Source organism: Psammomys obesus, unplaced genomic scaffold (genome assembly GCF_907164565.1).
Source record: "Psammomys obesus unplaced genomic scaffold, mPsaObe1.curated_primary_1811, whole genome shotgun sequence".
NCBI classification, from domain to species: Eukaryota; Metazoa; Chordata; class Mammalia; order Rodentia; family Muridae; genus Psammomys; species Psammomys obesus.
This window is the reverse complement of record NW_026592510.1, coordinates 10,736,839-10,758,783: the sequence shown is the minus strand read 5'-3', so window position 1 is coordinate 10,758,783 and position 21,945 is coordinate 10,736,839. Positions and strand designations below refer to the sequence as shown.

The 21,945-nt window shown below is 42.7% G+C and overlaps 1 protein-coding gene across 4 annotated transcripts in view; it reads left to right on the top strand.

Moving 5' to 3' along the window:
• Positions 1-21,945, top strand: part of Smarca2 (SWI/SNF related, matrix associated, actin dependent regulator of chromatin, subfamily a, member 2) — a 118,664-nt gene that overhangs the window by 40,645 nt on the left and 56,074 nt on the right. For all 4 annotated transcript variants that reach the window (XM_055613779.1, XM_055613781.1, XM_055613782.1 and 1 more), the window contains exons 6-10: positions 1,641-1,767; positions 3,388-3,561; positions 5,753-5,926; positions 7,830-8,000; positions 17,654-17,707. In XM_055613779.1, coding sequence (XP_055469754.1) covers positions 1,641-1,767; positions 3,388-3,561; positions 5,753-5,926; positions 7,830-8,000; positions 17,654-17,707 — 700 coding nt within the window. The remainder of the gene's footprint in view (positions 1-1,640; positions 1,768-3,387; positions 3,562-5,752; positions 5,927-7,829; positions 8,001-17,653; positions 17,708-21,945) is intronic.

Below are 21,945 nucleotides of genomic sequence, written 5' to 3'. Positions count from 1 at the left end.
GGGGAGTTTAAGTTCTAGGATATTTAAATGAGAAAAGAAAGTGTGGAGTCCAGAACCAAGAAGGGAACAAAATAAAATTGTGGGTGACACCATCTTTCGGCTCTAATACCTAACTCCCTTTAGTGTGGTCTTGATAATAAGACTATAAAACAGTGGTTTTAGAGGTTAAAAATTTGTTTTGGTTTAACTTTTTTTTTCCCTTTAAGTGTTTGTGTGTGTGTGTTTCTCTTCATATATTCAATGTTTAGATATAGCTTCTTTTGTCTATTTGGACACTTGGGGCTACACAGATAGATGGGAAAAAAACAACTGGATACCAACCCATTAGATTATTGTAGGTATTATTGGATAATAATGTAGGTTTTGATTTTGGATTCCTCCATTTCCAGCTATAAGATGTCAACATATTTCTCCAGTTTTCTCAATAGTAAGATGGGACCACTGAAGTATTTGTGTGTGTGTGTGTGTGTGTGTGTGTGTGTGTGTGTCTGTGTGTGTGTTGGGGATTCAAAATTGCTCATTAAATGCACTTAGTGCAGTGAGTATTTACTGGGCTAACCCATTACTACTTTTATTGACATTTCTTTCCTTTCAGTTCTTTCTCAGACAGTTTTGTCCCAAACCTAGGGGAGGGGCTTATTCTATAACTAGATTTCAGTGGTGTGTATTTATAAAAGTAAGGCTTGAAACCAGTTTATGTGTCAGAGCCATAGCAGCCAGAGACTGAAGAGAGATGTCTTTTATTCTGAAGTCTGCCTTCATTAGGAGGAAGTACTTGCAATTATATTTTTGATGGTGTCTAAAATGAGAGCCCCAGCATCCTTTTCAGGAAATGCTATTCAACTGCTGCCCCTGATTTTTGCAGATGCCCATTTTGCCTTCTCTTCTCAAACAAGCACTGCGGAGAGGAAGTGGTTGTGGTTGGCAGGGCTCTCGGAATGTCTCGAGCTAACTGGCCTCTGTGGCCTCACCTCCTAAAACTGCACTTGGCCACTTCGCTTTAGCTGCTGTAGTCACTGTTGTCTCAGCCCAGAAGGAAGAACTAGGGCCTAAGCTGTGCACAGGGGCAGGCTGGGAGTTGGGCAGCTAGCCAGGCTGCCTCTGTGTTCCCTCTCAGTTGAGAGCAAGCAGGGACTTTTCATCTGCCCCCTCTCCCCTCCACGTAGCATGACATTCCTTTTTAGGCGTTAGAGAGAAGCTCCACAGAGTTCAAGGTGTTGTGTAGTATGACACGTCTACCTTCAAGAAATCAAAGGTAGCTTTTTTTCCCCCCTAGATTAACATTAGAAAATTCTGTTGGGGCTCCATGAGAGAGCTGGGCCGTTAGGCATCTGTTGTCTTGACTTCTGAAATACACAGGAGGACTGACAGTCACAAGCCATCTTCTTATGTCCGTACACGCACGGTAGCATGTGCGTCTCCTTCCCCAATAAATAAGTAAATGTAAACTTTTTCTTTAAAAAAGAGAGAGAGAGAGAATGAGAGAAAGAAAGAAAACCTACTTGGACATCAGAAACCGACTCTTCAATATGTGGAATATTTTTTACCATGAACGTAACCTAAAGCTCTGTTGATCACAGAAGACTACATTGTAATGTAGCTCTCTGCCTGCCCCCCCCCCCTTTACCATTTCCTTCTAGACTTCAGGCTCGCATAGCTCACAGGATACAAGAACTGGAGAGTCTCCCTGGCTCCTTGCCACCAGATTTACGAACCAAAGCAACCGTGGAACTGAAAGCACTTCGCTTACTCAATTTCCAGCGTCAGGTAATACCTTTTCCCCAGTGAATCCATGATGTAAGAAATCAGTGTAATTGTTCCTAAAGTGTGATCTGCGTGCTTCCTCGAGACTACTCGATATTGTTATAAAGCTAGGAACTGGGTAAAATAGCATGTCTTTAGACTGACAGCTCATAGCTGAGAGTAAGGAATATGGACTACTTATTCTTCCCTTCTTCCATATACATTTTTTTCCTCCTGTACTATAATGTACAAAATTAGTTTTACTGCATTTTGGTCCTGTGGATGAAAACATGACAACAGATTGTGGAGACCTGTGTCTTGCCTTCATGGCTCCAAGGAAAACCACAGAGGTGGTTGTATTCCTGGCAAATTCGAATGTACAGAACTAGCTCTGACTCCAGAAACAGAAAAGATGATAGTCTCTCTTTTAACCACTAGCCCACACTTATAGAAGCACACATACACACACATACATACACACCCGTGTCTTGAAACTTGATTATTCATCAGAACTTGACTTGGCGGGAGTTGGACCATTGACTAATAGGGAGTTACTGCCTCCTAGAACTCACTGTTGAGATCTGGTATCATGATCTGTTTTCTGATTTCTAAATCAGTAGGCGTGGAGTGGAATGAAGTAGAACTTTTTCTCCCTTGGCTGAGTTTTGTCAAAGTGTTCTGGTCTCCATCCACAGATTGCCTGGCTAAACCAAAGGGAACATGAAGGCCCTCTTCTGTAGATTGGTTCTGCTTGGCCAGGGCTTTGAGAGAGTGGATTTCAGGTTAAATTTAAAAAGAAGAAGGAAAAGAAAAAGTCTCCAGGTTCCATTGCATCTTAATTAGAGGAAACATTATCATACTAATGAATGAAGTGTTTGACACAGGTTGGCGAACTGAATTCAGTTAGTGGCATGTGTCCCTAGTTTTTGTTTGATGTTACTGAAAAATCTTTTATCTACAGAGCTTCCTGGGTACATGTGAGTGATACCAATTCCAGGGTTAGTTGAAGGATCATTGTCATGTGGACTCCCAATTTCCCACTGCCTATCACCATTCCTCATGTGATATGGTTACCCTGTCATAGGATGATAATCTAAAACAAGTCCATGGCACAAGGTAACCTTTGAGTACTAAAGAATATCATTACTGGACAGGAAGGAAATGCAGTCTGGTATTTTTATTATTTATTTGAAGTTGTGAATTTACATCGTTGGAGTTACTGTTGTTGCTTGGAACATGAATGGACAGTAACTCTTCTGTTCTTGTAGATCAGCAAGACAATGATAATATGACAGTTAAAAGCTTAACTTATTGACTAAGTGATGTCATTACTATAATTAAGTGGAGTAAATAAACTTTATTTCAAACTTAGCATAGCGTTTTCATATTTTTTTTACTGTTATAGTACTATAATTATTTTTAATATAAATTATGTGGAAAGAAGATTTATACCATCCTGAAAATTGTCATGTGAGTTTGCTACAATGTCAGTTCTTGCTTTTAGTAGTAGGCCAACTGCAGTTAGGTTGAGAAGCTTGCATCCAGTCCCCTTTCTGTTCCATTAATTTGAAACTCGAGGAGGTCAGGGCTCGGGACCTGGCTCCTGTTTGGGGGATTCTCTAACCGTTTCTTCCCTCCTGATAGCTGAGACAGGAGGTGGTGGCCTGCATGCGAAGGGATACCACCCTGGAGACAGCTCTCAACTCCAAAGCCTACAAACGGAGCAAGCGCCAGACGCTGCGAGAGGCACGCATGACAGAGAAGCTGGAGAAGCAGCAGAAGATAGAGCAGGAGAGGAAACGCCGGCAGAAGCACCAGGTCCTTAGAACTTTGCATACCCTTCCTGGTCAGAGGTGGCCCATGGCGGGTTCAAGTGGTCTGGATCAGGGTGTTTGCAAAGTTGGTGGCGAGTAGATCCTAGAACAGAAAGGTGACTGGGAGTTTGTATAATACAGATGAGAAGGTGCCCTGCTTTGCTTTTAGTTGCTGTGATAAAACCACCTGCGGAGGAAAGGGTTCATTTGACCTGCAGGTTACAGTCCATCATCAGGGGAACTCAAGGCTGGAACAGAAGCAGAGACCACAGAAGGAACACTGCTTACTGGCTTGCTCTCTCTCTCTCTCCAGAACTTGCTCATATGCTTTCTTACACCAACCAGGACCACCTGCCCAGGGTGGCACCGCTCACCATGGGGTGGGACCTCCCACATCAGTCAAGAAAATGCTCCGCAGACATGCTCACGGGCCAGTCTGAGGGAGGCAGTTCTTTAACAGAGGTTTCCTTCTTACCAGGTGACTCTAGTTAGTGTCACATTAGGTCAAGACAGAGATACTCTGTGACCTGCCCAAGGTCTGTAGCAAGACAAAGCTGAAGACCCAGCTCTCTCGAAACCTAATCAGTTGTGGTCAGTTGAGGTTGCTCTAACAGAACACCAGATCGGGTCGTTTATCAACAATAAGAGTTTGTTTTTCAGAGACCTGGAGGCTGCAATGCCAAGTCGGCATGCCAGCATGGCTAACTTGGGGTGACACCTTCTTCCAGGTTTCGGGTTGCCGACTTCTTGTGTTCTCACAAGGCAGGAAACAGAACGAAGAAAGCTCTCTGGGTTCTCTTTCTAAGGGCTGCCATCCCGTCCTCTGCTGCCTGACCACATTATGTTGAGGGCATCAGATTATGAACTGGGCCAGCAGTTATTAACCTGTGGGTTGAGGCCTCTGTGTGGGTCGAATGATCCTTTCGCAGAGGTCACCTAAGACCATCAGAAAACCCTTACATTTACATTACGATCCATAGCAATAGCAAAATTACAGCAATAAAGTAGCAACAAAAACCATTTTAAAGTTGGGGTTCACCACAACATGAGGAGCTGTCTTAAAGAATCACAGCACTGGGAAGGATGAGACCCGCTGAACTGGGGCCATCTTTAGCCCATAACAGATGTCATACTTAGACTTCTATGGACCTCTGATGACTAAGGGGCCCATGAGTGAGTGACCTAGAGCAAAGTTCTGGGGAGCGATAATTTGGAAAAGGAAAGAAGGGCAGAGAGTGATTTTGGTGTTTTGCCTGCTACGTATACGGTTGTGTGCCATGTGCGTGCCTGATGCCCTCAGAGGACAGAAGAAGGCTACAGGTTCCCCTGGAACTAGAGTTACAGATGGTGGGTGCTAGGGCCTTCTATAAGATGAGGAAGCACACTTAACTGCTGAGCCAGCTCTCCAGTCCCCAGCAGGAAGTTATTTTTATATGGTATTCTGCACTCTTTGAAGGGCCCAGCTGGAGGATTCAAAGGGTCAGATATTCAAAAGCATTCCTTTCTAGGGCACTGGAACCATTTGATGTAGGATGTGATTTTTGTCTCATGATTGTTTTATTGTGCTTCATTTGGTGCCTAACTTAGTTTCCTTTTGAAGAAAAAAAAATTACGGATTTTAGTGCAAGTAGGGTGCGCATTTCCCCTCCTTGTGAAAAGTGAGTTCGGATTACAAATGGCAATTTCAGCTTTGCATACACTTATTTTGCATCACGGTTCTAAATTTAAGTTGGAGCAGAAGAAATGTGGTTTTCATTGGAAAGGCCCAGAACCCTCATGTTTATTTCTGGGTGATGGAACAACATCTTGTAAATGTTTTCATTGACATTTTTATAGGTCAGCCTTTGTCCTTTCTCTTTCTGGTTCAGATGACCACACCTTCAAGGTGAAGGCACTGTCTCTTCCTAGGCTTACAACGCACAGTTGATGGAAGTCTTTCTTCCCACTAGCTCATAGCCCAGTCTTTCCTTTTCCCAGTTTTGGATGTCCATACCCTGGAGCGAAAGCAGCCGCTTTTTTCTCGTCTTCCGGTCACACCAGACCATAGCTTATAACCCGTACTTGAGAGGCTCTAGGGAGGGACCCGATCATCAATAGATTGTGAGCTTTGAATGATGTCAGGGTATGCGGCCTCCTCTTTGATGTGCAGGTACTTCACTGGAAAGTGTATTCTCTCCCCCTTGTGCATCCTTCAGGAATACCTGAACAGTATTTTACAACATGCGAAAGATTTTAAGGAATATCATCGGTCCGTGGCTGGAAAGATCCAGAAGCTGTCCAAAGCTGTGGCGACTTGGCACGCCAACACTGAAAGGGAGCAGAAGAAGGAGACGGAGAGGATTGAGAAGGAGAGAATGCGGAGGCTGATGGTAAGGGGCCCCACGTGACAGTGGGAAGATACTCTGTATCTTTGTGCATTTAGAATGTGACATGAAGCATCAAGAGAAGAAAGGAAAGCTGTTCTCTACTCACTCACTCACTCACTCACTCACTCACTCACTGGTATCTGAACCTCTGATGGGAAGAATGAGAACTCTGTCTTTTCTACATAGTGCATCTAATAATTTGGGATTACACATGAGCCTAGTAGTTTTGTGCTCTAAGTCACCATCATCATCCACTTGCATAGCTTCTCAAAGGAGGGCAAGTGCTATGTTTTGAAGGAGATTGATAATCACATCTGGAAGAATGACAAATGCAATCCATTAGATATATGATGTTTTGAGATGAACAACTTTAGATTTTTTTAAATGAATAGATGACAAGGTCATATCTTTGAATCCAAGATTCATATTCACTCCCTCTCCTCCTTTGATTTGGCATTAATAATTTTTACTAATTATGTAAATGTACTAAGTTATTCTTAAATTTATAAAACAACTTTTAAGTTAATTTTAAAGTTTATTTGTGACAGCTCTGCTGTCCCAAAGTTTGTTTTGCACCGTTATTTTTGCACAGTTGGCTTTTCGTGAATATACAGACACAGAACAAGCAGGTTTCTATCACTGGCCTGGGTATTGGGTTTTATTGACCATTTGTTTCTGGAACTGGAAAAAAAGCACACCATGAAATTTAGAGAAGCAGCTAATCTGTAAAGGTGGTAAGTGACCCAAAGCTCTGTGTGGGACAGAATTCCTAAGTGGGTCAGAATAAACCTCACCCATAAATACAGTTCTAGAAAAGACAGTGTCCTTTCTGGGATGCTGGTTGGTGTTTTATTTCATTAATTTGAAGGTTCCAGACGGTAAAGACCATTTGTGGTGTTCTGGAATCCCACCATTTTCTGTCCTTTCTCCCATTGGGGGGGGGGGGGGCGCAGAGAATACTGTCAAGAGTCTTTGCCTAGTGAGGGAGACTACTGTGCAGTAAACGGAGCAGTCAACAGGCAAATTTGTCTGATTCAACTGAAGGAAAAGCTGCATTAGAACTCTAGCAACAGATTGGTTTGACACTAATGATTAGGCATTTGCAAATCATTAATTTTTGCAATTAAATGATGGAATATACAGATAATAGAGAAACTGAAGTTTTTCATCACTCTTTCTTCAAGTGAGATCAACCATAGCCAAAAGCAATTAGAGTTATAATAGCATTTGAGTTCATGCTCATTCCCGGGGCAGACAGCAGCTACGCTGAGTGATGAAGCTGCTGTCGGTTTGGCACGCGCTGGAGGGACACCCGACAGCTGAGTACCTGTGCTCTTCCGGGACAGAGCTACCTCTTAGAGAGTGTACAGTGCTCTCCTTTTACCCAGGCATCACAGAAAAATATTTTGGGATGTTCTTTTACTGGGGAAGCCTAAAAGATATCTCTGTAAATGGCTCAGGGGACATCGAGAGGTTTTAATGCTGCTTAATGGGAGGGAGAGGGGGAAATTATGGGGTTTGTTTTATAACTCAGTGGTACCAGATTTCAGGGGCTAAAGACTTATCTCCACTCATGGAGGCTTGTGACTTAGTGCATCTGATTTTGCGCTAATTTTGAATAGTTCAAGAGGCACAGAAGATGGAAGAGCTGACTCAGATAGTCATATCACACATACCGTGGGGCTTCGTGCAGTAGTTCTGCTAAAAACCTCAGAGCCATGCTCCCAAGGAGTGTTGCACATCTCCATTTTTGCCAGATTTTGCAGACTCCACTGGTATCTTGTGCAGCCTGGCTCATCCTGTTGGCCCCAGGCACCACCAGACTCAGGTTGTAAACAGGAGAGTATGAAGCACAGCTGTGAGGGTCTATGCATCACACTGCCATCCTCCCCTCCTTCCTGAACAGGCTGAAGATGAAGAGGGCTACAGGAAACTCATCGACCAAAAGAAAGACAGACGCCTAGCCTACCTTTTGCAGCAGACGGATGAGTATGTAGCCAATCTGACTAACCTGGTTTGGGAGCACAAGCAGGCCCAAGCGGCCAAAGAGAAGAAGAAGAGGAGGAGGAGGAGGAAGGTGAGGTCCGTAGGCCGGCAGGTACAGCCTGTGACATATCTCCTAAGACTGGTTTTCGATGAGTATTGCTCTCTGATAAGAACCCTTCCTAACTAGTGGGAGGTTTAGATTGCTGACTTGTAGCAATCACATATGTTAGTATGGTGTGAAGTAGATGATGTATTAGAGACAAGGGTATAAAAAGATTATTGCAATGGGGGCGTGCCTAGTCTGTATTGCTACTTTTTAATATAGTATTATTTCAAATCAACTAAACACAGTCTGTAAGAGCAGAAAGAATATTGACACAAATGAGCATTTGTATAGGCTGAAAGCCAGGGTGGCAGAGACAACTGAGTTAAGAAAACAGAGTGATAAATTAAGAAAGTTCAGTGTACAAACAGGAACAAACCATAGGAAGACAGTTGGGGATTCTTTGGGATGCTCCGGACACACAGTTCAGTCTGTTTGTACAGATGAAAAAGATGCAAGTTTTTATTCTGTTCTCCCTTCCCGGTGTCACAGAAAGGTAAGTATATTGTTACAAGTTTTGCTAGTTACAGAGAAAAAGCAATCTCATGTCAAATGTAGTGTCTTAATTATTGTAAAAAGTGAAGGACAACACTTAGTATCTGCTCTGCAGATATTGTGTCTCAGTTTGGTAAGTTGCTGAGCAGGGACCAGAAAATCTGGATCTTCTTGGCTATTAGAGTGTCAGGTCAGCATCCCGCAGACAGAGAGCTCAGCATCCCTAAAGGAAAAACATGGCCTCTGTATTGCACTGTGCAGACACTTTCCTGGCACTGCCTTCCAGTCAGCCCTACAACGTGGCATTTAGGTTGCACAGATGTCATAAGTAATTACGAGATGGATAAAGTGTGCAGGAGGATGTGGGGACGTAACAAGGGGACACTGTGGCATTTGCCCAGGAACCTTGTGCATCTTCGGATTTTGGTCTCCACAGACTTTGGTCTCCTGGAACCATTGCCTGGTGAGCACTGAGGCACAGACAGCTGAATTTTGCTTTCATAATAACTTCTGATTAGGCCAGGTACAAACATCAACAGAAAATGTTCATTAGAACTGTGAAAATGGAGGGTTGGTGGCATTTAATCATTTACTCTCTACACTGAATAATTGAACAGAATGTTTTTCAAAAAAAATAATTAATTTCATGGCTCCTGAATTCTCATACCTGTTTTATAATTAAGGAGGAGGAATAAATGATTGAGAAGGTGCCTTCTTGTACCTCGTTTTCTTCAGATATGATGGCACACCTTGTTGTTAATGTGGGGGAGGGATGACTCGGCGCTTAGATTTAGACATTTTTATTGCTGAGGAGGACCTCATTTTCTTGTCAGTTACAGACTTTGCAGAACTCTAGCTCCCAACTTGTGATTTTGAAAGATAACTTTTAGAACCAGTAGAGCACAAAGGCAAGCAGATACCACGCTGTAATATTCTGTAAGCAGACCCCGTTCGAGGCTAGTTCCGGTTTTTCCTGGCCTGGGGATGTGTTCTGCAGAGGTCGTCACTGTTAGTGTTTTCAACATCGAAGTTCTTTATATTTCCTTGTGATTAAAAGCTAATGGCCCACATTTGAGCTTCTAGTTTATAATTAATAGATTCCTGCTGTGGAATTAGATAGTCACATCACCGCAGGCAAAGAAAGAAATGATGGAGTGTTGACAATTATGCCTGTATTTTTGCATTGTTTTGGGCAGAGCAGGGATCTGTTGCGATTTTTGTCATGGTTCTGCTTATTCTATCAGATCTGTAGATGGGTGGCTGTGCTCCTTGCAAATTGTCTTTCTATTTTATGCTTCCATTTACCAGCACTTAGATAGGAGCCTAGGGAGTGTCATAGAGAAGAAAGAAGTGAAACAGACATTAATTAAGCCTGTACCCAAATTAATAACTTTAACTGTGCTGAATGATAAGGAAAACTGCAAGTCAAAGAGGAGATGAAGACTGGTTACCCAGCAAAAAAAGAACAGATAGGAGGTGTTCTGAGCATCTCCTGATGATTGTCCCAATTGATCAATGTGAAGAATGTTTATTTCCAGCCACCTACTTGGGTGCTGTCAAGAAGGCCAGCACCTGAACACTGCTTGCCTTTATTGAGACTAAGGAAGGAGGCAGGGCTCTGTTTCCTCTCCAGACTATCACTCCAGGAAAAGTGGGATGAATAAGGGGGCAAGGAATGAAGGAAGGGAAGGGAGGAAGAGAAGGGGAAGGATGGAGACAAGCAGGCTTTTCCTAGTCTTTCCTGGACTCTGTTTCTTTCACTGGGCTTTAAGACCACTCAGATTAAAGTAGCCAGTTCTTTATTGGAACACAAGGGAAAGGGATGCCTTTAAAAGCTGATTTTTTTTTTTTTTTTTTTTTTTTTTTTTTTTTTTTTTTTTTTTTTTTACTCTTGGTGCTACCTCTAGTTCCCTCCTCCCCCTCCATCAGAGTGAATGGTTGGGAGTCTGGTCCAGCTTCTCTGTGGTGGAGGGAACATCAGTATCTGATGCTGCAGACTGTGGTCCCGTCCCCTCTGTCCCCCCCACTGTAGGCTGCAAACTGTGCCTGCTCCCCAACCCCCAGTGTTTCCTCCACAGCTTTAGATAATACGCTGTCCCTGCTTACAATCTTGAAGATTAAACCAGACATAGATGTACTTCTTATTTTAAGAAAACCTGCATTACTCAGTGAAATAACAGCCCTGAGCTGGTTGCAGTAAATGTGCAGGCAACTAAGATGCTGAGATTGAGGAAGAGCATCACTGGCCCTGAAGTCTGATTGGATAAGGGTTACTTTCTACTTTCACTGTTGAACTAGTATGTAGTTGGGTTTTTCTCTTTTCTTTCTATTTTAATCTCCCAGCATAACAGAGCCTTTGCTGTTCTTGGAGAGTTTGTTGTTTAGTGTTGCTCATGAATAGTAGGGTTGGCTTCCTATAACTTGTCTTGACCTTGTTAATTCAATTCTCTTTCCCATTTGGTGCCTTCCTATGCAGTGTATGTCTATAAATTACATAAAATTTCATTCTCAGCCTTGCCTTTCTTTATTGGCCTTGAAATGGAAGAGTTAAAAAAAAAAAAAAGAAAGTCAATTCTGTATCTGTATTTACAGGTCAGAGGAAAAATAAGTTTTAAGTATTGAGCTAGTGTGTCTTGGGGGAGCAAGCTCTGCATTTCAGTGTGTGTGTGCGTGTGCACGAGCTGCAGTGAGCATTCAGCATGACCTTGAGGGTACTCTGTGTTCCACCAAGGTGTTCTGAAATATCTACAGGTGGCTACAGGGTTGGAGGGGGGTGGGCTTAGAGAAAACTGACAAGCATATACAAACATCATCGCTGCACATGGGACCACCCTCCACATCATGGAGCCGTTCAAATTCAGAGATGAATAAGAAAATATTTGCATACCAATTGGCTCTCAGTGTCTCATAGGTTATGCCATTAAAACAGGTATTATAGAGTGCTCTGTGTCTTAGCCACAGAAGGGGCGGGGTCTAGTTTGATTTCTGTGGCTGTGAGAAGCACCATGACCAAAATAAGCTTAAGGGAGGGATGGGTTATTTCAGCTCACCCATTCAGGGGACAGCTCCACTATCATGGGGAACTAGGCAAAAAAGGAAGAAAAAAAAAAAAAAAAAGGAAACTCTAGGCAAGAAACTAGAAGCACAGACAGAGGAGGAAAGCTGCTTGCTGCCTTGCTCAGGCTCCCTGGCTCCCACTCAGCTTTCTGGCAGAGCGTGGTGCCACCTACTTAGGAATGGCAGCTCCCGGCTAGGCCTTCCCACATCAACCAAGGAGGTCTCTCACAGATGTAGCCACAGTCTGATCAGGACAGTCCCTCAGTTGCTACTCAAGGTGTGTCAGCTAGACAATAAAAGCTAAGCAGGACAAAGGGAGAGAAGTGCTTTTTGCTCTCCAGGTCTGTTGTGAGGTACACGGAGGAACCTTAAAGCATTTGGAACACTTGCTGACACACAGTGATGCTCAGTAAACATTGGTTGCCACACCAAGCCGTTTTGTGAGAAGTGGGGTAGAAGGATATTGAAATACACTTGGTTTTCCCATCTGATTGTTTTTGCTTCTGAAAATAAGGCTGGGGAGATGGCTGAGGGGGTTAAGGCCCTTGTCTCGAAGCCTAAGGACTGACTTGAGTTTGGCATCCAGCATCTTCTTGGTAGAAAGAGAGACATGATTCCTGCAGACTGTCCGCTGACCTCCACATGTTTGCTGTGACCCATGGACACAAACACACATGTACACACATGTGCACACACTCAAAATTTTAATATAATAATATTAAAAATAAAGACCTTTTAATATTTTAATATAACTGCATGTTTTGTGATGTTAAATAAATCTCTCATTTCTTTTTCTGTTTATCTTTAAAACAAAACAAAACCTGTAAGGTAACCCAGGCTGGACTTGAACGTGTTAGTTACATAACCAAGGCTGACCTTGACCTCTGCCTCCTTAGTGCTAGGATTTCCGGCAGGGACCAGCATGGCCAGCTAATTTTTTTTTCTCCTTTTTTCTTCAGCATCAGTTGTATGTAAGTAGAGGATGTCTTTTAGGACCGTGACTGACTTTTTGGCTATTGGCATGTGGAAAGGAAGTGAGGATTTATTATTTTGGTAGACCCTTCTTATGACAAGGCTCGAAAGCATCTCCTGCAGAGGGGATTTTCTCATTTGCATGGCTTCTACTTTAGAGTGCTTTCTGGTGATAAGGTTGTTTCTCATAGTGCTTCAGGCACAGTCTTTGCTAAGCTGTAGCTAGGAGCTCTTGCCAGAGGCACAGAGTCCTTAGTTCAGTTGTCTTGGTTCTACATCTAGAACTATTTGAGCCCAGCAAAAATTAAATAAAAAGTTATCCCTTCAATCTCTTCCATGCGATATAAACTAGTGGAAATACATTCTTGTTATATGTTTTTGATAGGCATGTGTTTAGCCCATGGACAGCATGGGCAGGTAGTACTTTTCATCATGGGTTTGGCTTATTTTATTGTTTATGATCACACAAAACATTAGCTGCATTGTGGTGTTTCTCACATGAGGTTTGCTTTGTCTCTTCCTGGCCCCTGCTTTCCTCCCATCCTTCTCTTCCTTGTACCCTCCCATTCCTTACTGAACATCCTCTCTGCTCTTAAGTGACTTAGGTTCCTTTTCAGTATGTATCCTGTCCTCCGGGCCTTTGTTCTCTGCTCTCAGGCTAGGTAGTTTCATAGCCTAGACCAGCCCTTACACTGTGTATTTACATTATCTTCATTTATGTTCGAAAGTGAGGATCCTAATAGGAGAAAAAACAGGGCAATTTTCATCTTTCTATGTCTGACTGGCCTCAGTTCTCATCAGTTCTTAAAGTCATTTTATTCATTCTTCTTTCCTTCTACCTGCCTCCCATCCACTTTTCTAAGTACAGCTCAAGGCTCTTATACATCAAAGGGGGAACTTTGCTGACTTGGTGCATTATTCAATACAGTGATTGGAAATGTGATTTCTAACCTTTTTAGATATTAAACACAGCCACCAAAGCCAGCTGGTATGACTTTCATTGAAACAAAATAATGGTGTCGTTGAGACATTTGTTGTAAATTGAAGTTACCCCTGGCGTCTTCCAATTATTTTATCTCTTCTGTCTTCCTAAAGATTCAATAGTTCATTGCAGCTTTTCCCTCCCAGGCTCCGTAGGTGAAAGAAAATGCTTAGGCAGTTTCACATGTGCATGTGAGGACTGTGTGGAGAGCAGTGAACTCACTGCCCCAGTGATTAGATTCATCTGATCAGCTCATTGTCAAAAAATGGGTGAATCCAGTTTGAATCCAAGTCCTGTTTAACTGGCTTGACCAGTCGCCTGAGTCAAATGTTCAAATTGGCTTTCTCTGCACTTACAAGACCCAGGCAGTGTGCAAATGCCTGCTAATTTGATATTTCTGGGCATTTTTTATGGCCTGAGCACCTGTCTTCGTGCTCAGAGGCCCACTTAGTCGACAGTAAAAATAAACCAAGTGGTTCCTGAAAGCTTCGTTTCTAGAAAAGCGGAATGAGCCCTTAGGGTACCCACACATTTGGACTTTGCTCCAGCACACTGTGGCAATACCTGCTGGGGGAGAAAATGGATTCTTTTATAATGTAGGCCGTAAAATATTTGACATAAAACTGTTTCCTTACAAAACAAGGCGACTTCCATGTTGCAATCTAAGCAGATTTCTTCCTGATTTTAGCTGACATGGGGTTTTCCTCTTTCTTGAAGTCCTTTCTTCAGTAGCTCTACTCTTCCTTTCATAAGCCTTTAGAGTGGAAGATGAGCCTGGTGCTTTGTTTGTGAACCCATTCTGAAGTGGAAAAATGTAAACTGACATTGGCCTCTGAACCCAAATCCGTTTGAGCCTTAGTAATTTTTAGTAAGGAGTAATCTTTAGTTAGAGATAGTTTGTGTTACACATGTCCCCTGACATGAATGGGTTAATTATGTCAGCCCCACATAAGCATAACTAGTTTGCGGTGTTTTCTTAGGAAGAATCCAGGACTGTGTTCTTAGTCTTGAGTAACGAATGGACTGCAAAATTTTAGTTTGATTTTCTGTTTGTTTGTTTCAGTCAATGTGAGTAAGTGTAGGCACCATGTGTTGGTGACTGCATGACACAGGTAACTACACGAGGAAATTTCTCTGGCAGTGAGAATACTATCACCTGTGTCTCATTTGTGCCAAGCTGTCTCACCCGGGCCTGGGGACTGTCCAAAGTCCATGTCAAAGGAACACAAGTCACCGGCCCTTGGGTATTAGTATAAAGGGGTAGGAGTTTGTGGTTTTCTTTTCTCTGTTGACACTAAAACTTGAGTTTGGTGGGGGAACATGGATTTCTGAAAGAAATGATCACAGATGCCTGAAGCCCAGATTATGATGGGAGAAGCTGGATAACTGGAGAGGCTCTCTCTTTAGAGTAGACTGTCGCCTGGCTTTCATGGCTCATAATCATGTGGCAGAAATGGGTTCAGGGGCAGGGTGGGGTTGACAGAGGTGACACAGCACCCTACCTAGTCCAATGGTAAAATCTGTGTGTTGGTTCGGAACCATTTTATGACTTCCAAAATATATTGCATGCAACCAGTCCTAATAGGATAGGGTCAAATAGAAAGGGAGGTCCTCCCCCCTAACAGTGGACTAGGGGAGGGGCATAGGGAGAGAAGAGGGAGGGAGGATGGGATGCGGAGGAGACGAGGGAGGGGGACACAGCTGGGATACAAATTGAATAAATTGTAATAAATGATGATACTAAAAAAAAATTTTTAAAAGAGCATAAAATATTTTGCTTCCCAATTGCAATGATGATAGCAATAATAGTAATGGTAACAAACAATAGCAACAAAAACAACATGAATTATTCAGTGAGTGGACCTTAAGTGAAACTCACCACCCACAGTGGTGCCTTGTTCATTCTTTTACCTGCTAAATGCTCATCTAATGATCCCTAAGTGCTAGGCACCCCTGTGGGCATGAATCCTCCTTGAACAAGCAGAAGCCCGACCTTGTAGCCTTTAGGAGGCAGTTTTCAGATAGTGCCATGGCCAGAATCCATTGTAGGCCTTTGCACTAGCTCCTGGCCTGCCGTTCAGGATGGTGAGTGCTATGGAAGAGGTTTTGCCTTGTACCATGTGAGCCCTGGATTGAACAAGTTGAAACAGTGGTCCAGTCCTGCAGCAGAATATAAGGCAAGGAGAAGCTGCTCTGCTCTGGGTTGTCCCTCACGTGCAATCGGAGATGTGATTCCCATGCAACTTGTCTAGTCGCAGAACCAAGGGGTGGGTGGACTCATGATAGTTCTTCGCTTCTTGATGTCTAATAGTATTAAAAGTAGATAGTTTAGGGAGCTTTAAGTAATGAAAGGGTCTGATTATGAGGCCGGTTTTAGATAATGCTCTGGCTGGCTCATAGTATATTCATAAGCGAGTATGCTGTGGAATAGTTTTGATTCTATGCATTTCTGGTGCCTCAAGCTTTTTAATGTGCTTTTCATTGAAATGGTGATCCAGTTCCACTCGCTAGTGATTTCAAATTAGCTTTTTCATTGTCTCGTTTGATTTTCTTTGTTGGCCAAATTTGTAGCTTATTTCTGGTTTGTATGGAAAGAATCGTGGGATTAATTGACTTTCTCTCATTAATGAAAGCCATCTCTGGAGTATAGTGCTTGAGAGTTCCAAAAACAGGACCTTCAGTGACTGGTAGCAGGCTGATTTCTGCTCTGAAAACAAGGTTTCTGTCATTGTTGGAATGCCTCCCCAGGCTAGGTTGGGAGCCCACGGGTGTGATTCCATGTGTCAGTCCTCCAAGCCTGTACATACTTCTTCTGGGTAACAATACAGAAAATACAAGTCTTGGGCAAGTCTAAGCATAGGAGCCTTTATTTTCCTAATCTTTGGTAGAAAATCTGTTGTTTATGCTTCATCACCCGCTCCACTGCCCATCTGTCTATCTGTCTGTCCCTCTCTTTCTGTCTCTCTCTGTGTGTACATGTTTTTGTGCATGCATGTGAGAGGGACACAGAGAATGTATTTGATAAGAAAATTACAAATAGCACTGAAAAGGACTTTAAAAGATTATACATTTATGGGACTTCTTCAGTGTAACAAAAGGCTGGATGTTAAACAAACACTCTCGGTACAGTATCTTTTTAACAAAGACTAATTATTTACATAGAAGATAAGAGGATAAGGGTATTAATAGATTGAATGTCTTAAGTAAAAGGAGAGTTAATAATGATTCCATATTATTGTCTATATTTATCAATTATATAAAGAGTCCTAGGATAGAAAGTTTGTTTTCTAAATTTTTTGATAAGTGGTTTTCTCTTCCATGTTTTGTTACATGGAAGTAGTATAGCTTTTAGTAATAATTTAAAAATAGAGATTCTGTATATAAAAACATATTTTACTTGTCAGACAGGTGTTGTAAAAGAAGACATTTTGACTATTTTGTATATGTTACAGGTAAAACTCGGGTCTGTGTGTAATGTGACACCATCCTAGTTTCTCATTTCCTTGTCTTTGAGGCACATAAGAGGTTAATGGATGAAGGCACTGGGTTATTTAAACAACAGAAAATGATGGAATTTTTCACGAGAATGCAATAGATACACATCAATTTCCCCAAATACATACTGTGGAAATACTATATATTATGAAAGCCAATTAGATAGAATGGAAATCACCCAGGGAACTCACAGAATTTTGTTTTGTTTTGTGTGTTTATGACTGAGGAGCGGTTCAGAGCTTTTTGTTGATGGACAGTTTTAGAATGCTGCTCTTCATTGCTGATGAAAACTTGCTTAGGGAATAGAGAAGTCGAACTAATTATGTCAGGATTTGTCTTCAGTGCCAAACATGAGAAAATGTTTCCTATTCTGCCTTCTGTCTTGATGGTGCCTGTGTCTCAAGCTCCATGGGTCTGTAACGATGCAATCCACAGATCTCTAGTGGGCGGGCCTTGAGTCACATCTGGATTTAAAGGACTCTCTACAGGTTGCTAATACGGTGCATGTTTTGTGTCAGCAAAGAGAAAGATGTTAACATTTGTGTCTTTTTGTGAGGACAACACTCATGGGAGTTGCCATGAATTAATTTCTGTCCTGTATTCTTAGGTATACATAACACTTGACCTTGTTGTTTTGCAGAAGGCTGAAGAGAATGCAGAAGGAGGGGAGTCTGCCCTAGGACCAGATGGAGAGGTAAGGGCAGTGGCTCCCATGGCTCCTGTGTTCTGGGGAAGTCAGCACAGCCCATGGCACCATTCTTTGTGTACACTGACCTTACTTTCCCTGAGCTACTCAAATATATATATATATATATATATATATATATATATATAAAAGTTCTTCTCATGGGTATGTGTGTGTGTATCTATTTGCATGCTTATGCTCTGCGGGTGCCCACAGAGGCCAGAAGAGGGTGTCTGTCCCCTGGAGCTGGAGGTACAGACCATTGTGAACCTCTGGATGTGTACACCTGAAACCAAACTTGGGTCTTTTCCAAGAGCGGCGAGTGTTCTGCACTGCTGCGCCGCCTCTCCAGACCCTCAGCTAATCCTTTTAAAAGTTTTTTTAAAAAAGTACATTAGGGGCTTGGGATGTGGCACGGTGGTTAGAGCTCCCACTGTGCAAGCATGAGGACAAGTTAGGAGCCGCAGAACCCATGGAAAGCTGCGTGTGGTAGCATGTGTGTATGACCCCAGTGTGTCTTCAGTGACATGGGAAGCAAAGGCACAGGGACCCTGGAAGCTCGAGGACCAGCTAGCTGGAGACTCGAAGTGACAAAACTCATGAGGCCTTTTCTCAAACAAGGTGACGCAAGGCTCGACGTCCAAGAGTGTCCTCTGTCCTCCACACATATGCCTTACACTCACACACATTGTGTGTGGAAAAAAATCAGGATGAATGTTGAGCATATGTGTGTACACACACACACACAGAGAGAGAGAGAGAGATGGGAATAGGGGGTTCGAGAGATGAAAAGCATCTTCCTTCAAACCACAGACCATTAATAGTAAAAAGTTAGAGTAACACTTGTTTCAAGATCTCTGATCAGCTGATAGAGTTTCTTGTATGCCGTTCTGTATATAGGTAAACTTAAGATGACTGTGTAGAGGGCTAAGAGGCTAAAGTGATTCTGTGGCTACAGTTGGCAAGTGAATGATGCAGAAGCGTAAAATATGGCCCATTTCCCTACCTTATTACTAACTTCAGATCAGAAAAGTTACATAAGCCAAACAGCTCACATATTCCGGATTTTTCTTGGGGTATATATAGGCTTATAATATAGATTGTATGTAGAGCTACACACGAACTGCCCTTAATTGTATATCTTTGAATCTCTGATATTCTCCTGGGCTCTGAGGAGACAATTATTTCTTGGATTTTTTTTTTTTTTTTTTTTTTTTTTTTTGGTGCAAGATCAGAGAGTTTAAGCTACCTTCACTTGGGGACCCTGAGAAGTCTACCTGAAGCCTCTGGCCGTGGGGATGTGCCCGTTCCCTTCAGGATCACCAGGCACATGGGTTCCATGTAAGCTCTCATGGCTAGCTGCAGAAAAAAAGAGTGAACCACTGCTGTGTGGAAACCTCTTGGAAACACGCATTGACTAGCCTCCCTAAGCCATCTCAAGGAAGGGGAAAATCAGCATAAACGTTGATGTCTGAGAAGCACTAGACCGGCTCTAAGCAGGGTCGAACGCTGTGTCAGAGCATTTACAACTGATAATGGCTTACCCCAGCCTTCTTTCAGAAGGCATCCCGGTACCCCCAACCCAGGGTGACTGAATGCTTTCAGGTCCTCTCATCTCTTATCTTGTGTAGAAATTAGCTCCTGATCTTGAGCCTGTGACACACACACACACACACACACACACACACACACATTTTTCCATCTTTAATGTTAACACATGTGAGTTCCATTTGCTGAAGTTTGGAAAGTGGGTATCTTGCTCAGTTTGTTTTGAAATAATGCTCTCATTTCTCTTCTGGGCTCATTTTGTGCTTTTTGCCAGAGTTCTAATTCCACCCTCAGTGATTTCTAGTTTTCTCTGAGGTGAGACATTAGCAAAGAAACAGGTCCACGATAACAAGATATGGCTTTTTTTTTTTTTTCCCAGGGAAATGGTAGCAAATGCTGGATTTCCCTTTCCTCTCTGAAGTGTGTAGATGACCTTTTACCGTAATGAGGAAGAATCATGTCCCCATGCAAAGCGCAGAATGATTGCTTTAGTGCACACAAGAGTGAAGAGAACTGACAGCCGGGGCAAGCCTTTTTCCTTTAAGGTTATTTTTGTGAATAGTCACTAATATTGGTTCTGATGATGGTGCTTTGTTAGGGAGCAGGAGGAAAGAGCTACCGGGGTTCGCGTTTCTTTTTGGTTATTTTCTCCAAGACATAGAAAGTATCATCAGCCAACTCTTTTTCTTTATCGTTTTTTTGGCTTAATTGGAATAAATTATATGACAATCCTAATTACACCAATGGTGTTGCATGTATTTATTTGAACACAAAACTAATTAAGAGTAATTTAGGGCAAATTCTTTGCAATAATGAATTTCCTAAACAGTCCATTTTACTACTCTTCAGAAAACGTAGCGAAATGCTCACACAAATGAAGCGTTTCCAAGTGCCTTACCCAGGGCCGTCCCTGCTCCTAGAAGTCGGTCACCCTGCAATTAGTGGCATATCCATTTGCATAGGGTTGCTCCATTTCCAGCTCCATTTCCAGCTCCTTCACGACAGCCTGTTCTCTGGGGCACAGTATCTACAACCTCGGCAGTTTTGCATACTTTGAATTTTTCTGAGCGAGCATTTTTTTTTTTTTTGGTAGAGTTTGATAATGAACTTCATCTTTGTCTTGGTCAATTCTTCAGGTTTCAAACAAGCAGGGCTTTTGTTATTGATTGTTTATCATTCTCACAATTTCAGTGGTTGAATCAGACTCCATTCTGGTGGGTTTGTAGTAGATGACACGAGCTAGATTTTGTTGTTCTATCCAAAAAACAAAAACAAAAACAAAACAAAAAAAAAAAAAACAAAAACTAAAACAAAAAAACCCCGCAGCTTGCAGGAATTGTTCCCTGGGGAGTGTTAGGTGAAGGATTGAGGAACTGTGGGTTCTAAATGACCCGAATCAGGTCCGCCTGCCTGAAATAAGAACGGAATATGTTACAGGGCAAGTATCCCTTATCCCAAATGCTTGCAGCCAGAAGTGTTTCCGCTTCGTGTGGGTTTGCGGCTATGACTTGGGAGTATTTACACACACACACACACACACACACACACACACACACACACACACGCTTCTTATACATCTCAGTTTTTTCCACATACACCTTAATGCATAGTCTGAAGGAAATTTTATGTATTATTTTAGTATACTTGTGTTTTGACTAACTGTGGGTGGCCCTTCCCATTGGGCCAGTTGCAGAGTTTTCCACCTGTTCCATCATGTACGCGCTCAGAAAGTTTTAAGTGTCATACTTTTGGGTTAGGAATGTTCATTGTGCTTTAGGATAAAAAGTATATGGAGACTCTGTTGGAAGGCTCTAACCTAGTTTTATATTATCGTATACAACTGATCCAGTAAAGCCATGGCTTCTATTTGCAGCAGGCAGGAGCTTGGCATAGCCACTGTCGTTGCACTGGCGTTGCTGCCACTGTGATGTGGCTTTCTATGCCTGCACCCCAGCTTCCCTGAACTTTTGTATCTTCTAATCGGAGTCTTGGCAAGTACAGCCAGTTAGAAAAGCCAAGGCCATGCACCTGTACCCTATGTGCCAGGGACGCCAGTGTGTGTAGCCAGAGTTTTGGCTACTTTACTGGGTTCTTTTACCTACCACCTTTCCCAACCCAATCTCTTCCAACCCCCCAACACTAGGTAGGAGAGAAAGAATAGAGGGGAAAGGAGGTGTAGATCTCTTTAGACCACCTCTTGCCAGGTAGGGGCAGGTCCTATCTTAGTTGTCAGGATATCTCCAACCAGCAACCAGGAAAAAGCAGCAGCAGGGGGAGCAGTAGCCTCCATAGCTCCTCTTGGGCTCTAGCATTATATACCCTCTGAAGAGTGCCCGGCATTCCAAACGTAAACTATGTTCAGCTGGCAAGATCATGCCCCAGCTAGAGCACAAGACAAGTCATAGTTAGCTGCTGCAGTCAGTCCTAAGCAGCCCACTACCCCACACCTGAGTTTGATCCCAGCGTAACTGGGTATTTAAAGAAACCAGAATTCTCACTACAAATGGGTTCAGGTTTTTTTGTTGAGGACCAGGTTCAGAACCTTGCACATGTTAAACACAAGTTGTACTATTGAGCCACAGCCCCAGTTTTTTGTTTGTTTTGTTTTGTTTTGTTTTGAGACACCTAGGCATTTAACTTGTGACCCTTCTGCCTCAGCTTCCAGGGTGCAAGTGTCACAGGCCTCCACCATCATATCT